The 15,833-nt window shown below is 35.2% G+C and overlaps 1 protein-coding gene across 3 annotated transcripts; it reads right to left on the reverse strand.

Moving 5' to 3' along the window:
- Positions 1 to 1,307: 1,307 nt before the first annotated feature.
- On the reverse strand, positions 1,308 to 14,516 carry HAP6 (ribophorin II (RPN2) family protein). 3 transcript variants are annotated; one of them, XR_016059466.1, is made up of 20 exons: positions 14,166 to 14,516; positions 11,886 to 12,078; positions 11,638 to 11,727; positions 10,754 to 10,816; positions 10,516 to 10,585; positions 10,177 to 10,241; positions 9,385 to 9,439; positions 8,389 to 8,516; positions 8,158 to 8,273; positions 6,912 to 6,981; positions 5,608 to 5,822; positions 5,357 to 5,461; positions 5,089 to 5,178; positions 4,747 to 4,895; positions 4,411 to 4,522; positions 4,195 to 4,278; positions 3,621 to 3,701; positions 3,113 to 3,337; positions 2,511 to 2,633; positions 1,308 to 1,621 (listed from the first exon to the last, which is right to left on the reverse strand). XR_016059466.1 is itself a non-coding variant. In XM_088872273.1 (20 exons), exons 2-20 carry the CDS (start codon positions 14,309 to 14,311, stop codon positions 1,505 to 1,507), a joined length of 2,082 nt encoding a protein of 693 aa, XP_088728399.1. In that variant the 5' UTR covers positions 14,312 to 14,313; positions 14,466 to 14,516; the 3' UTR covers positions 1,308 to 1,504. The 3 variants fall into 3 exon arrangements, 2 of the variants coding, with proteins under 2 accessions (XP_088728399.1, XP_088728398.1); XM_088872273.1 differs by lacking the exon at positions 5,608 to 5,822 and having other exon boundaries at positions 14,166 to 14,313; positions 14,466 to 14,516; XM_088872272.1 differs by lacking the exon at positions 5,608 to 5,822 and having other exon boundaries at positions 14,166 to 14,313; positions 14,402 to 14,516.
- Positions 14,517 to 15,833: the final 1,317 nt, after the last annotated feature.

A 15,833-nucleotide genomic window follows, 5' to 3' on the forward strand; every position in this document is an offset into this window, starting at 1 on the left:
ACAAAAGAGAGAATACTAATGAGCCACTTCTTGCAACTTTTAAAAGTAATAATAAGGGCAAAACACTCATGGAAAATTTATTGATGAGTCCAATGACTCAGAAGCCCACTACGCCTACTAGGTTTTCAGATCCTATGCAACAACAGATCAATTTCCACCTCAAATCTATAAATTTGGAGCCTGAAAATGTAGTTCTGATAATCTTTGACGAATTGCAATGAACAGTCTCAGAAAGAGTTGCAAAGTTGATCCATTTTTAAAGCTTAAACTTTACTCTGGGAATTAAGATGATAGGCCTGCAAAGTTTTGGATCCTCTATCCATCTCCAAGATGAATTCTGAAAGGCAGACAAACTTCGGTAGGCGTGTCCGCACCTACAGGAACAAGGTTCCTGCAAACTATAACAAATGATATAAGTTTCTAAAAGCCTCCCATAAACCGATTCTTTCGGTCATAATACATGAGCCAAAACACTTCCTACTCCCACGGAAGTACACTATCCATTTACTGCCTCAGGCAAAACCTACCCAGGTTATCTTTGTGATCTCAATTTTTTGGGTATATGATCTCTGGAATCTGACCTCAAAGTTAACAAAATTTAACTCACTTGCCTATGTGCCTAAAAGAAATATCATACCAAGACTGCACCTGAACCATCCAATTTTTGGGGGGAGGGAATGATCTAGATGTTTATGAAGTCACACTCTAAATTTTTTTATTTTTTTTATTTGGAAATAATCAACTAATCATATTTAGATGGACCCTGAAACTTCAAATAACAAAAGAAAACTATCCCAAGTTAGTGTTTTCCCCAATGGAGTAAATATACAATAGAGTCCCTCCATCCTGAAGCTTCAAACAACAAAAGAAAAAATGTCCCAAGTTAGTGTTTTGCCTAATGGAATAAATATACAATATGCTCCCAAGGGAGTATACTATAAATGCTCATACATAAAGCCTGTGATACAATCAACTAAAGTTTTAAAAATTGGAACGGCAAATCAAACAGAAGTCAACTCGGTCAAACTATAAAAAAAAAATGAAAGCAAGATTTAAAGCATTAAAAATGTTTAAATGAGGTTTAGGAATGTCAAATCACCCAAAAATATTAGTTTTATTTATTAATAATAAAACGTTTTGGTGTTGTTCACACATTCCCAAATCCAAGCCAGGTACTTGGTACTGGTCTTGGTCCGACTTAAGCGGTTCTGGTTTGTTGTATGTCATTTCATAAATCCACAGTAAAAATCTACCGTACACAAACTAATCTATTTGACAATAAAACTGGATAAAATTTGGACATTTGATAGAGAAAAAAAATACTTCTAATAAACTTTGAAAAAGGGTTCTGCAGATCATCAACCCCATTATATTCTACAAGTAATTAGTTAAAAGGTGAAAATAAAGAAAAACTAAGAGAGGCATTGATAGCGAAAACACTCGGGCTAACAAAATTGAAAAACAAGCCTCCCACTGGATGATATTGCAGCTTGTTTCTCTCTCCTCAGGCTGATTTCACCTTTGCTGATGCAGAGGCCAGATGGGAGAGAGTCCTGTGGCCTACAAACACCAAAAAGACTCCCAAGAGACCGAGGACCTTCAAAGTTGTGAACAAATCCAGCTGCAAACACCATAAACAAAGGATGAGAGAGAGAGAGACTTCAATTAAATCTTCCTTTGAGATATTATATGACTCGAGATGGAAGAACATCAGGAGTATTGCTAATTTTAAATGAACCGACAAATACATTAAAAAACAAATATATATATATATATATATATATAAAAGACTATTTACTTTTAGTATAAAAAAGTCACAATCACTCTTAGCCATTGGATGCGATATTTAATGGATTGAAATGTATCGCAACATTCAAGAAATTTTGTTTTGGACATTGTGCTTAGTCAATGTCACATTCCCAACCACTCCCGATTGTGACCTCCTTGTACTAAAAGTAAATGGTCTCATTGTATATAATTCCCATATATATGATTAGGTTTCACAAGACAGGAAATAAATTCATATAAGGCACACTTGAAGCATATTTGAGAAAAACACAGGCTTTTTAGTTATTAAATGTGTGCATCTCTGTTTGTTATCACAATTCCCAACCATTCTCAAATATGACAATGATGTTTCACATATGCAAAAGGTACTCCACACACACACACAAGAGAGAACACATTTTGCAATTTGTTGCGGCACTATAGCCAGGTATACTCAATCTGTGATGATAGTGTAATAGGGTTAACTGTTAAACTACTTTGGGTCATCAACAAGTTGAAAAATAACTAAATAAATGGAAATTTACTGAAATCACAAAAGGGGATCAACTATGAACATTTTATCCATATATTTTGATTTAAGTTCCAAAGTACCGATCCAAATACACATGATCATGAATTGGAACAGTTAAAAAATGGCAACTTATTAAATTGTTGAAAAGTTGGGCGTATTTTGATAACTTTCCAAAACTAATGCAAAGACAACTAAGTATCAGAAAGAGAACCTTGATCCAGAAAAGAACATAGAGTATAAGCACAGCTCCAATGCCACCTTGGAAGAGGATTGCAAACCCAGCTGGAAGTGCAGATGAAGGGAAATTCTTCAAATTAACTCCCAACCTAAGAAGCTGCAAGAAATGAGAATATATAACTCAGGATGAAACGGGCAAATTAAACGATCTAAATAATCACTGATCCATTAAAAGATGGTCAGCGAAAAATCAACAAATTTGCCAGCAACATTTCACCACAATAACCTACCAGGGCAAAATATTTCACCACAAATGAGGGATTTCGGTTTAGTGGTTAGGTGTAGGGTCACCACATAAAACATAGAATTTTTGCGCGCACACACACACACACTACGAACTGTGCGAAAACATAGCCCATCAGGGACATCACTGTCCAATGAAATGATGAATGAATGACATAGAGAGACAGGGCAACCCACAATTTGGCTATGTGGGGTCCAAGCAATCCACTCTCTTCATCACCATCCATCATTTGATTGGATTTGGAAGGTAATGACTCCCATTGGACAATGTGCATTTACAGTCCATAAGATTGTAGTATACTTTCCCAAAATAAAATAACAAAAAGAATTTACCCCAACAAGGAACCCGACAAAAGGTAGCAGAGTAAGAGCCAAGAATGCAAGGGAGAGCTCTTTGGGTGGGCGTTTTTCGGGTGCCCTAAAGATGTGTGATATCTCGGTCTTGGCGCCAAATCTTGAATATGGATCAACAGGCAGGGCAGGCGCGTGTGGCGCCTTTTCTGGAGGATCTGGTAGATCAAGTTCGACATGGCCAAGTGCACTTAAGAATGAATTCTCCTGTAGAAGCAAACCATGATTGTGTTATTTAAGAAAAAGGAACCACCACCAACAAGAACACACTGGCTAAACTACCCCCTAGACCAAAAGGTGAAAAGGAATGCATACTGTAATCCAATGGACTATGGGAGAACCACATTGCTTCATCATCATCCATCATTTCAAATGAGAGATGACTCAAATGGGCTATAATTTCTCAGTCCATTGCAATACAGTATATTTTCACAAGGTGAAAATTCAGATAAGAAAGAGAGGATAGAGAAAAGTACAGGCCAAAGCATACCATCACAGAGTCACCGACTGTGAGCTCAATATCATATTTCCCGGAGAGATAGTACAACTTTTCAACCAAACCAAGGAAGTCCTACAAGCAACAACCATGCTATCAACTACTGAACATAGAATCACATGTAACAATCATGATGGATGTCATCCTAATTTCTCACTTTTTTCTATTTATTTGATGGTGTTGGAGAATGCCACATATTACCGGTATTCAATTTGTATAGGGTGGGCAGTGAAAAGCTTCAAGCAACTACTATATTCAAGTTTCTAGGGTCAAAAAATATTAACACACAGCAATGTCCTTTTTTGTTTCTAGACAACATTTTTTGTTACGTTTAAAACTTGAAGTTGGAAAACATTTTGAGGAATCCACTCATCTCTCTAACTAATTTCAAGCCTCCCATAACTGGTTCCTTCTACTGTAAGACAAACATTTTTTTGGACCATACGCTTCCTTCTTTCAACTATGGACGCTAGTAAACGACAAAATTCGCCACAAGCGGTTAATAAATTTTATATAACTACGCAGAAAGATATGAGAAGCATTGACATCAAATATGGAGGAGCTTAACCATGATTATCTCGAACTTCTTTCCAGAATTTACAATTGTGAATGCATGCTCAACTCCGGTCTCATGTTTCAACTTGAGGAACGCCTGCAGGAAAAGAAGTGCATCACATATTTATCAGAATAAGAAGCCTCATATATTTATCAAAAAAAAAAAAAAGCCACTTCAAATTGAATGAGGGAAGCACTAAAAGACAGTACATAAAAACTACCTGCTTACCTGATGTGGTTTAAAAGGGTTATCATGAGGAGTGGCCAAGTGGAAGGATAGACGTAACTTCTGTAAATGGTTTGCAGACAGAGAAACAGTACTTTCTTTGGACAAATCTAACCTACACGAGAAGCAAAAGAACATAAGATCAGTCCTACATACACATTAAAGTCAGATGCTTTTATTTCACACCAACAAATGGGTACTACTGTTCATTAGGGCAGCACTGGCGAATACAAAACACATACCACACACCTCACATTCAGACACCTATATGCCAATTCCAAGAGCATACACACTGAAGAAAAACGCAGGTTTTACAAAAATTATACATACAAAACCTACTTTTTCAATGTCTCTACACTGCCCACATCACTATCCAGTACTGCTAATTCTGCATTGTCGATTTTGATGATGCCTGTAACAACAATCGATGCTTTGGTTCTGCCTCCAGTAGTATAAACCTTGCTCTGCTCGGAATCATGAAGCAAAACCTAGAAAACCACGGAAAGCACTCATATCAAAATCAAGTATTTTAAAAAAAAAAAAAATGTTCTCTGTTTTTCTATAATTGTAAAAAAATTACATGGTAAAATGTACGAAAATCATGTAAAAATTTGACTACAACTGACCAAATGGAAAATCACGTAAAATTTTGATAAACTAGCCAAATGGAAACCAATTCACCTCAAAGACCAAGTCATAAGTTCCCACATCAATGCCCATAGAAAGGAAATCGAGCATATAAACAGAACTTCCCATGTCAAACTTGAGTTCCTGCACGAATACTAGCATTTTGGAACAGTTTGATACATACTCTAACAATAGAGTCACATAAGATAAAAACCAAAATAAATGAATAAGGAAGCTTTTTTCTGAGTCAGAGAAAAATACTGAAGTTTGCTAGGAAAAACGGCAGGTGATTCGTGATGTGTCTGATGTCAAAAATGTGTACCTGTCCCTGTATTGCAGGGGCATCCTTTGAGATTGAATTGACAGCTTGCATAAGATTCAATGTCAAAGGAGGAGCATCAGAACCCAGTACTGTGGACACCTTAACCTGAAACAACAAAAGTGAATGATGGTGAATACAAAGTACAAATATAGTTGACTAGGAATCTAAAACATGGTCTGCCTAGTATCATGATTATGCTCAGTCTCTTAGGCCCCATTAGGCCGATAGATGTATCCTAGCCTGATCTTTACCAGCTGTAATGGGAGACTGTGAAAACAGGTGTTCAACCTTGGACAAAAACACCTGCAACAAAATGCTTGTTTTCGGCCAATAGCAGCAAGAAGTTTTCTCTTTATGTTTTGTTGCTATCAGCAGAACCCATCATTGGTGGTGTTTTGCCGAACAAGCGGGGTTTCATTCCAGAAACTGTATCCATGAAAAGGACAGTGCCAAGCTGGCATGCGACCTATTCCAACACAACCATAAGGAAGTTTTATTTCTAAGCCAAACAGGACCTTACTGAGTATATGTGTGCATGTTTGGGCATGCGTGTGTTCATACATATATATTGACTAATAAGGAATCTTTATCAGCCTACGTGAATATAATTTGCAGGAGTTCTCCAATATAACCCGTTCATTCATTTGATAATATCAAACTGCGGTTCAAAGCCATGAAGAGATACCACAAGACAACTGCAACACTCAACACACAAACAAAAGCACATAGTTGCAAAATGTCACAATGTTTGAATAAAAGATGCAAGCATATATGGAAGACAATAAGATGCTAAGGTCAAAGGGCGTGAAAGAGAAGCCTCACTATTGACCTAGAATTGAGGAGGTACACACAAAATTCCTGTTTACTCAGCCTTTCAACATCTTAGAAAATTGAAACTACTTTGGAGCCTCAATGCCTATTGAGGGAACCAGAACATGAAACAAAACCAACATGGGACTAAAAGGCAAAAACTACCTTAGAAAATAGAGAACACACAGGTCTTAGATCCTATGCATGGTGAGGGACGAAACAATGTGGGACTCAAATCACTTGAGTCTTGTACTGTTAAAAAATATAAATTTGCTGACTATATATGCAAATACTTCAGACTTCAGATCTTAGGCAGATGTTTTCATTCAGTAATGCTCCATCCATGCAAGGAACATCATCTAGTAAAAAAATATCTTGTCAGAAGTTCTAATAAATCTCTTGAACACAGAATAATAAGTCTGACATAAACACTACAGTTGCGGGTTGCAGGAGGCAAGCCATTCAACCTATTCACCACAAGTAAACGTGTTAACTGCATTCTCAAATAAGATTCCAAACAATTCAACAGAATGTCATGGACAACATGCATATGCAGCGAAACTCTACAAATCATCCTGATAAAAGGACTAAATAACAAAGACACAAGGAAGGAAGAGTGCACTGCTTATAATATTAATCAAGTTCTAAATTAAGTACAGTACAAGAAGAACTTTATCATGGTAGAGCTCCAAATCCATGCCATGACAAACTATCAGGGCAAGAACATGAACAGACAAAAACTTACCTCAAGCTTATCCTTTGAGGTCAAAGAAAGAACTGTAGAAGGAAGTGATAAAACCAATGGAATGGAAATCCTGGATAATGAGAAGTAAAAAGTACATTACTATCACAAATACAAGAGAAACAGAAGCACAAGATGAAAATGTCCAAAGAAATTATAACACTAACATTCCTTACTTTATGAATTGATGAAGAATTTCATATAAAAGGCAAGTCAATTATAGCAGAAATTCAGTAAGCTCACTTGACATTTCAACCACAGAAATGTGAAAATTGAAACCACTTCAAAAGGAAAATGGAAACTAAAAAAAATATGAAATATATAAAGCAAACCATAACTTCTGCAATTATACTAAATAAAAAAAATTCAAAAAGGATGCACAAGTATTATATAACAAAGTATAGGTCATCATATGAATCAAACCAAATAAATACCAATTTATCAGTCCCGAGAAGACATCATAAAACACAATGCAACATCAAATCAGATGACACTTCAAAATATTTTATCTACTGATTCCAGTTTATACTAGTTAAAAAAAGGATACTATCTACTTCAGAAGGAAGATGGCACTGCAATAAATAAAATGCACAGAAGTCCTAGTATAAACAACATAGTGAACAATCAGACTCAAAAATATCTTCTATCCGTCCTTTTTTTTTTATGATGGGACTTATCTTCCATAGGTCAAGAAGATATAATTTCTCATTCACAAAACTGTACATATAATTTATCTATTGCATAAGAACTTCACATAAGATGACTAACAATAATTTACTCGCAATTATGAATCCTTCACCCATCACTAAAACAACTGACAAGGTAAATTCTATGATTTGATGAGTAATTTATAACTTCTCAAGAATCTCAATAAAGAGTGTCACTTAACGAAATTATTGAGAGGGAGAAATATAGGTGCAAAAATACATAAGAAAAGGCCAAATTGCGTAACATCATTTACTTATGTCAATCACAAAAATAAACTATTGATCTCTTCTCACTAAATGAATTATATCCAACATGAAATAACACAACCCGATCAAAAGGACCAACAAGTATGTAAACACAGCAAACATGAAAAGCCTACATATAAAACAGGAAAGGCTATGACAATTCAGGTGATCCATAACCATAAATGTACCCTAACAGCAATAGCAAACTTCAAAAAAGAAAACTTTTGTTATAATTGCCATGATACATTCCACAGCTCCATGACATATCAGAGAAGTATAGGATCAGATCAACTTGCCGGTTATTCTCCAATCTAGACAAAGCATCAATCTGGTCATATAAATCTTTGGTGCTGCGTGGTACTCCAATGCTAAGCAAAAAGTTCGCCAAACCCAAAATTTTATCTCCCGGGATCTGCAAAAGTCAAATCCATGCAGAGGAGAAATTTGGTAGCAAAGTCTGAACAAGAAAAATGTTGCAGAGAGAAATTTACATGAAGCAAACAATAATGTGCCTCATAGGTACTCACATTCAACCTTCCGGGAATAACTGCTCCAAATTCTGCAATCCCACGCACAACTGATGAAGTAGTAGATAAAGGACCATGATATTTACTGGCATCCAACCGTTTCTCATCAAAGTATGAAGCCCCATCATCTGTAGAATAGCAGAACCACACATGCAAGTACAATTCATAAATAAAAACTCAAAATTGAAGGACGTAACGAAGTGCATAGGCCAGCGAAAAGGAAGAAGATTAGATGTGCATTTTTAATTATATGCAATTAGCGGAAAAAAAAAACAGATCTGCCTAAAGGAAATATCCAGCTTTATATCTGGATCTAAGTCATGTAATAAAGAAACTAACAATAGACCATGAATTAACCAACCTAACCAAGGGGAAGATTGCCGAAGTAAAACATAACAAGTGGAACAAAACAAGACACCCTTTACTTGGAGAGGGCACACTTTTTGCAATTTGCACCATTATATCAGAAATAACTGACTTCATTCTCAAAATATCAGTCCTTGAAACCTTGTCCTCTAAACAAATTAACGAATAAGCCAGAAACATCATTCGATGATCACCTACTACCAAACATCATACCACAAAGACACCAAAGAACCCATAAACCAAAACAACAGGATCCAATAGGCCTAGATATCATATATAAAGCTCATAGACCCCAGAATTAATAAGAGAAAAAAGTTATGAAAATGGACTGGACCATATTGGCTTCTTTCCCATCGAAACCTCCTATGCAGAAAGTTTGTTTTCCCCTTCTTCAATTTATACTAACAATTTTCAGTAAGTTCAAAAGCTAGTAAATACATGACCAGATCCACTTTGTTTGAGATGCATACATGAATGAGACAGCTTTCACGGCACAGACAACAAACGAAAAAGCAAAAATTGAATACAAAGTAACCAAGAAGAGACAGAAGACTTACACAAAAAATCTACACATGCATTTAAAAAGAAGAGAATACAGATTAGAAGCAGAGAACAATTTCAAATACTTACCATAGCTTTCTAGACTGTCAAACAGCTTCGTTATATCATTCTTGACGATACCTATCTGTGAAGAAGAATGAATTAGAATTTGCTAAAGAAAAACTATACAAGCTTTCTTGCTAAAAAAAAAGTCTAAGTGGACATAGATTAGATCCCAGAAGTTATTTCAAAGGAAAAATATGCCATTTGAAATGGAAAAAAAATAAATTCACAAACATGATGCTTCACAAAAGTTGTGGGATTCCAAATTCAATGTTGCCCCTTCCACGAGTTCCAGATATGTCACACAAGGAACCTTGCATGTTCAATTCTGACAAACAAACTGACAGCATACAGCTCATCTGTGTTTTTTCTTCTTTTCTTTTTCTTTTTAATCTATAGTCTTCTGTGGTTCTGATTTCAATATCTAGGAGATCCTGATACTCAGTCCAGGTGAATTATTTCATATACATCAGTTATAGATATTAAAGATGGAGATGTTGAAGTCAAAGATGGAATGACAAGATGTTGTCAAAGAACAAGGCATGCTTATGCATAAATCCCAAATAAATGAAAGATAAACCGTGAAAAGGATTAACTCAAGTTTAAAACACTATCGTGATCTAAAAACAGAACTTCTTCAGCTATAGTATATGTTCATCTGTCAATTTCAGACTTTCAGAATCTATATTGCAGTGCTTTCATTTCCGACATTAAACCACATAAAAAGTTAAGTATGAAGTTTTAAATACATGGAGATTTTATAATGTAAATAAACCATCACCAATCCACCAACTTTCACATGTCACTACAGATTCTTACCATTGATTGATCGATCTCAGAATCTGATAAAGCCACAATGCCTGCAAGTGTTTCAAATGCTATTCCTGCATGAAGAAAGCATAGCATGAAGGAAGTATAATGTCAGAAATGACAAAAAAATGAGTTAGAAGGAAACAGGCTTACATATGTTGTCTAATGCTAGAAAACCTAAATTACAGTTTCAAATTTTGATGACCTTATCACACATACTAATCAAAAGTATTAAGGTGATGTCTGATCATTAGTAGCTTCATCAGAACAGGGCTGCCATCTTATAGGGAGACTAAAAAGGTAAACTAGAGCAATCACTAAAAGGAATAGCTTCAGCTTGACAGAAACCTGCAGCGTAAGTACTGGATTCTGTTCCATCGGATCTAAAGCGCCATGTCCCATCACTTTGACTAAGTGCCTGTAAAGAGTAAAATGCAATAATTTGTGACATATAGTCATCCATTTTCTTTTTCTGCTTTTTTCTAGTTAGCATATAGTTATGTTTTGCAGACAGTTTCAAATCAAGAAACAAATAGTGGATTTCTCAAAAAAGAAAACAAGAAGTGCAACAGTGGAATTTCTTCACCTTGATGGAGTGGAAAACATTGCTGCCATCCGCAAGAATTGTGTTGCTTTCGGATCCTTGTTCCTGCATCAAATTTAATTTATGCTCAGGAAACCAACAACTATAGAGAAAACAGCATAAATTTCCCTGAAAAATGTAAAAGACAGTATTCCTATTTCAAAAGAAACTTTCCCAAGGATAACAAAAATGTTGTGAAATTCACATTTGGGCAGAATGGCAAAAAAAAAGAAATTATGGAACTCAGGGAATAAGAATGCTAGGAGCGATAAAACTATTGCTCCATTTTCATCCTTAAAAAAAAAAAGTTCCACTTCCTTTTGAGGAAGTAAGAGGTTGGTCGATCAACTATAAAAGCATAAAAGAAAACCAAAATGGGGTAGAAGTTGACGAGTCTCAACACATAAGAACACTTTGAAGACCCTAGCAATAGCTAATTCATCACATATTCATGCCCATTCATGTCCATGACATGATTCTGATGATGATAAAAGCAAGGAAGAATAATTTATTAGAGAGAAAGAGAGAAAAAAAAACTTAGCATAAAACTCAGTCATCAAATGGGTAAGCGAACCGATTCGACAGCAAATATTCAACATTTTGCAAGTGCCCATTCTCTTCCATAGTAAACCAAGTGAAAACTCGAACATACATCACACGCCTATTAGATTTTTGTCTGAATGTTATTACATGCCCATTAGATTATCATCAAAAAATATGCAGATGAATTTTGGTAAGAAGGATTTAACTACTTCATGCAAAATGATCTCCACATACTCCAAAAAAACCTTCAATAAGGACAAACACTAAAAATAGACCAACCACTAAAAAGAAGTACAATAGGCAATCAAATGACATCTAACAATGTGAATTCTAATCACTGATACCTTGATAAGTACCAAGCCTCCAACTGAGTAATAATAATCAAACAACGCGTTTGCATCTTTCACGGCCTTTTGAAGGCTTGAAGCAACGCCCTGGAAAAAAAAGGAGAAAATAGCAAAAGCATCATTTAGTATGCAAAAAAAGAAATAAGGTGAAGAAAAGTCCTAACAAAGTATCCTGGAATAGAAATACTTCACAAACTTAACCCTACACAACAAAAAGCATAAGGGAACAAAACTTATGAGAGTACCTTAAGGAGGCCACCATCTAGTTGACAATTCACTAGGCCATTGACCTTGAGAGCATAGAAAAGTTCCTTTGTGATGGTCGATGAAGATTTCAGAGCCCCAAGTACAAGTGAGCATGCTTTTTGATGAACATCATTTTTGGGCTTTACACCAAGGATTTGAAATGTTCTCAGCGCCTCATATGTTTCCTCTAAACTGTGAAACCAATGGCAAACAAAATCAATCACCTAATTGTGCTTACATAGAGCACATCTACAGAAACCAAGGCACCTATTAAAAAATATCAAACGATGATCTTTATGCAAACAATGGGAAGTCAAAATTATAACCACTTCACCACATTGCATGATGTTAAAATTCAGTGTGTGTGTGTGTGTCTGTGTGTGGCAAACCATGTTACTGTCACATAAGAAAAAGTAGTCACGCAAGATATATATAGAGAGAGAGAGAGACAAACTTCACACTGTCACTCTTATACATAAAGGAATGAAGATTCTAGTAGAATTTGCTTGTTTAACGACAGTGATCCACATAATTCAAAAACATCATGATAATCATCATCATCATGATAGCTTTTTCCCAATTACTTGGGGTCAACAGCACGAATCTTGGTCCGCCAGTCTGTTCTATTAAATACCATGCCCTAGCATAAGCAAATCTCGTAGATTCAGGATTCATGATAAGTTTTGGTAAAATTTTATGTTGGCTGCCTACCTAACACAACCTAGCCTTTTTAAACGGGTATGGGATTCATCAACTTTCATATATGCACCTTAAAAGGGATACTGGGCATTGGTTAGTTACCGCCTAGTAGGAAAACTAAAGCTCATGATGTTTGAGAGCAAGTCACATGGTCAGCCAAATGGTGCATATGCAAGTTATGAACACAAACATATAAATGATAAGGATCCAAGCCAAACCACATTTTTAAGTGTTGACAGTTTGATTGCTAGCAAGAGGTAGTGATGGCTGATTAGGCCTTGCAATCTAGTTTCATTTCTTCTGAACAATGGGAGGCTGTTGAATAATCAAAATAAAAGACCTCTTGCTTGTCTTTATTTTTATTTTTGTTGGAATTCTTTTAAAAACAATTGAATCACTTCTCCATTAGAGAAGAGACAATGCCTCACACAAGAACTATATTTACATAATTAGAATCTATCCAAAAGGCCATTGGCCCATCAACACATATGAAAAATCTACGCCAAAAAAAACTTAGGTAAGGCAATCATCATCCTCATAGAACAAGTGAACCAAGCAGCATGTAAACTCTAGAATTCATTATCTAACTTCTGATGTTTAAAGCATGTGAAGCAAAATACTCAGACTCAGGACTTCGATTAACTATTCCCTACATATTAGATCAAGAGGAAACAGTGAAAAATTTATCCTTTAAAAAACCAAAAGCAACACATACAGAGCAGCAGAGCATAGGTTGGCGAGAGTTAGACAGAGAGGGTACTAGGGTGTTATTGCAGCATATGGGGGTGGAAGATATGGAAAATAAGAGTGTTATCAACAACTATCTGCAAGCAACTGAAGTGAAATAGCAGAAACCACTGGAGTACAACTTTCTTCGGGTTCAAGATCTCACAGCAGAAGGGGATAATTGCTTGTTCCAAACATCTATAATTCAAAAAATTAGGGGTTTTAAGATAGAAAGTTTCTCGCAGCATAAGAGATCACCCTGGACCTCAATTGTTTCTTACCACAGAGTAGCTTCCAACCAATAAAACTCAAACCCTTTAAATACTAAAAACTGACAATCGATTGCAACCCCAATCTACTGTGTCTAGGCGTATGCACGCAAACAAACTGGAATTGAAGCCCAAACAAAGTAAAACATAGGACAGAAAAGACTGAGAGAAAAAGTATTATAAGATGCAACCATAACCAGGATGCTCCACCTTACTAATAGCACTAAAACGAGAGAGAGAAGGAGAGAGATGCACAGTTAGGAAACCATAAAAAATCATGTTAATTGACATTGATCAGTTGGCCATGGTAATTATCATAAAAAGAGATACAGATACAGAGAAAGAGCAAATGTTACAAAATTTACAAGCTAGACATCCATAGAAAGAGATACTGATAGACTGGGAGAGAAAGACGGGAAATGTCACAAAATTCACAAACTAATCCATATCATTCAGAATAAGTAATACACATATGAAGAGAGAGAGAGAGAGAGAGAGAGAGAGAGAGAGAGAGATATATATATATATATAGAGAGAGAGAGAGAGAGAGATTTGTTTTGTAATCAGAGAAATCCCTTCACAAACCTTCCGTAGGATCCATCTTCTGAGGGCACAAACAACTCAAGTGCAGCAGATCGGTGGCCATTAGAGATGGGCTGAAAGTTTGCACCAAAGCCAAAAGTTGCAGAGAACAAGAAGACGGAGACCAGAAAAACCAGGCTTCTGGCCATGCCTGTACAACAAATAGAATTGGCGTGATATAAAATACACTGAATAAAAGACAGTCGAGAGAGAAAACAGAATGGAAAATTAGGGCTAACTCGAGCAAGATTTGATGAGAGAGAGGACACAAGGGAGATTTTAGGGTTTTCAGATTGAGCGGACTTCTTGTGTAATGGCCAATGACCGAATTTTGATTTCTTTCACGCTGGTGTTGTTGCTGTGTTGGGTTGCGCCATTAAAATAGTGTAGGCCTCACTATGCATGATACAAAATGAAATAAAGTCAAATGATTTACTGCTCTCGCAAGAGCGAACTATTTATTTATCGTATCGTGTAAATCGCCGATTAAAACGCTATTTTTAAAAAACCGGCACACCTTTTTTAAAAACGTTTAAGACTTGGCCTTTTTGAAAAGATTAGAAAAATACTTTCAGATAAACGTTTAAAACGCGACTCTTTAATCTGTATAAAAAAAGGACAAATAAATTTTTTTGCCTTTTTTGACCTGTAAACGTGTTTTTGAAAGATAAATTTTTTTTCCTGTTTTATATGCTTCTATTTTCATACTTTCTAAAAAATGTATTATTTTCAAAAAAAATTATTTCTTAAAATAGAAATTTTTAATCTTGGGTTTAGGTATTTTAGAATTTAAGATAGGCTCAAATCGTGTTCTTCAAAGCCACAGTTGCGGAATGAGAGTATGATTTTTTTTATTTTTTTTTTAACTTAAACATATAGATGCAGATTTGACTAATTATTATGGAAAATCATCATGTAAAGGTCAAATTTAGTGAATTTAATTTCATTTTTTTTCTAATTTGGATTGGAATAAAATATAGTTTATTATGTTTTTTAATTAGATTTTATTTTATCCGTGATAATAGTTATTATGGAAATACTGTTTAGGGCATAAAACCATCAAGATTATCACAAATTACAGCTCAAAACCATCTAAATTATCACAAATTAAAAAAAAAAATCTCAAATCCTTAAAATAAAATCTTAAAAAAAAAAACTCATATTAATAGTTATTGTGGAGGTACATTGCATGAGCTATGTTGAAACTTTGAAAGATGGCAATCTCAAGACAATTTCACTTCACAAATAAGAATAAAAAAATATGAAAACCATTGAATAAAAAATCCCTAAAATTTGGCTTAACAAATTCCACAAAAAAAAATCCATCCAAATTAAGGCTCAACAGACCATCGAGATCATCACAATTTATACAAAATCTTAAATCCCTAAAACAAAAGCTTTAAAAAAAAACAAATTAAGGTTCAATCCGCCAACCTAATTGTTCATCTACTCTCAGATTTTGTGCCCATCTTGTTCCTCTGCACTTGCCCTTTGTCCCTCTGAAAAATTGTGTACATCTTGTATCTCTCTAAAAGATTTTGTGTTTGCTTCTCTTTTAATTAATGCTCAACGACCATCGAGATCATCACTATTTATACAAAATCTTAAATCCCAAAAACAAAAGCTTAAAAAAAAAACAAATTAAAGCTCAATCCGCCAACCTAATTGTTC

This window comes from Amborella trichopoda, chromosome 7 (assembly GCF_054954075.1).
Source record: "Amborella trichopoda isolate Santa Cruz 75 chromosome 7, AtrichopodaSantaCruz75HAP2 v2.0, whole genome shotgun sequence".
Lineage (NCBI taxonomy): Eukaryota > Viridiplantae > Streptophyta > Magnoliopsida > Amborellales > Amborellaceae > Amborella > Amborella trichopoda.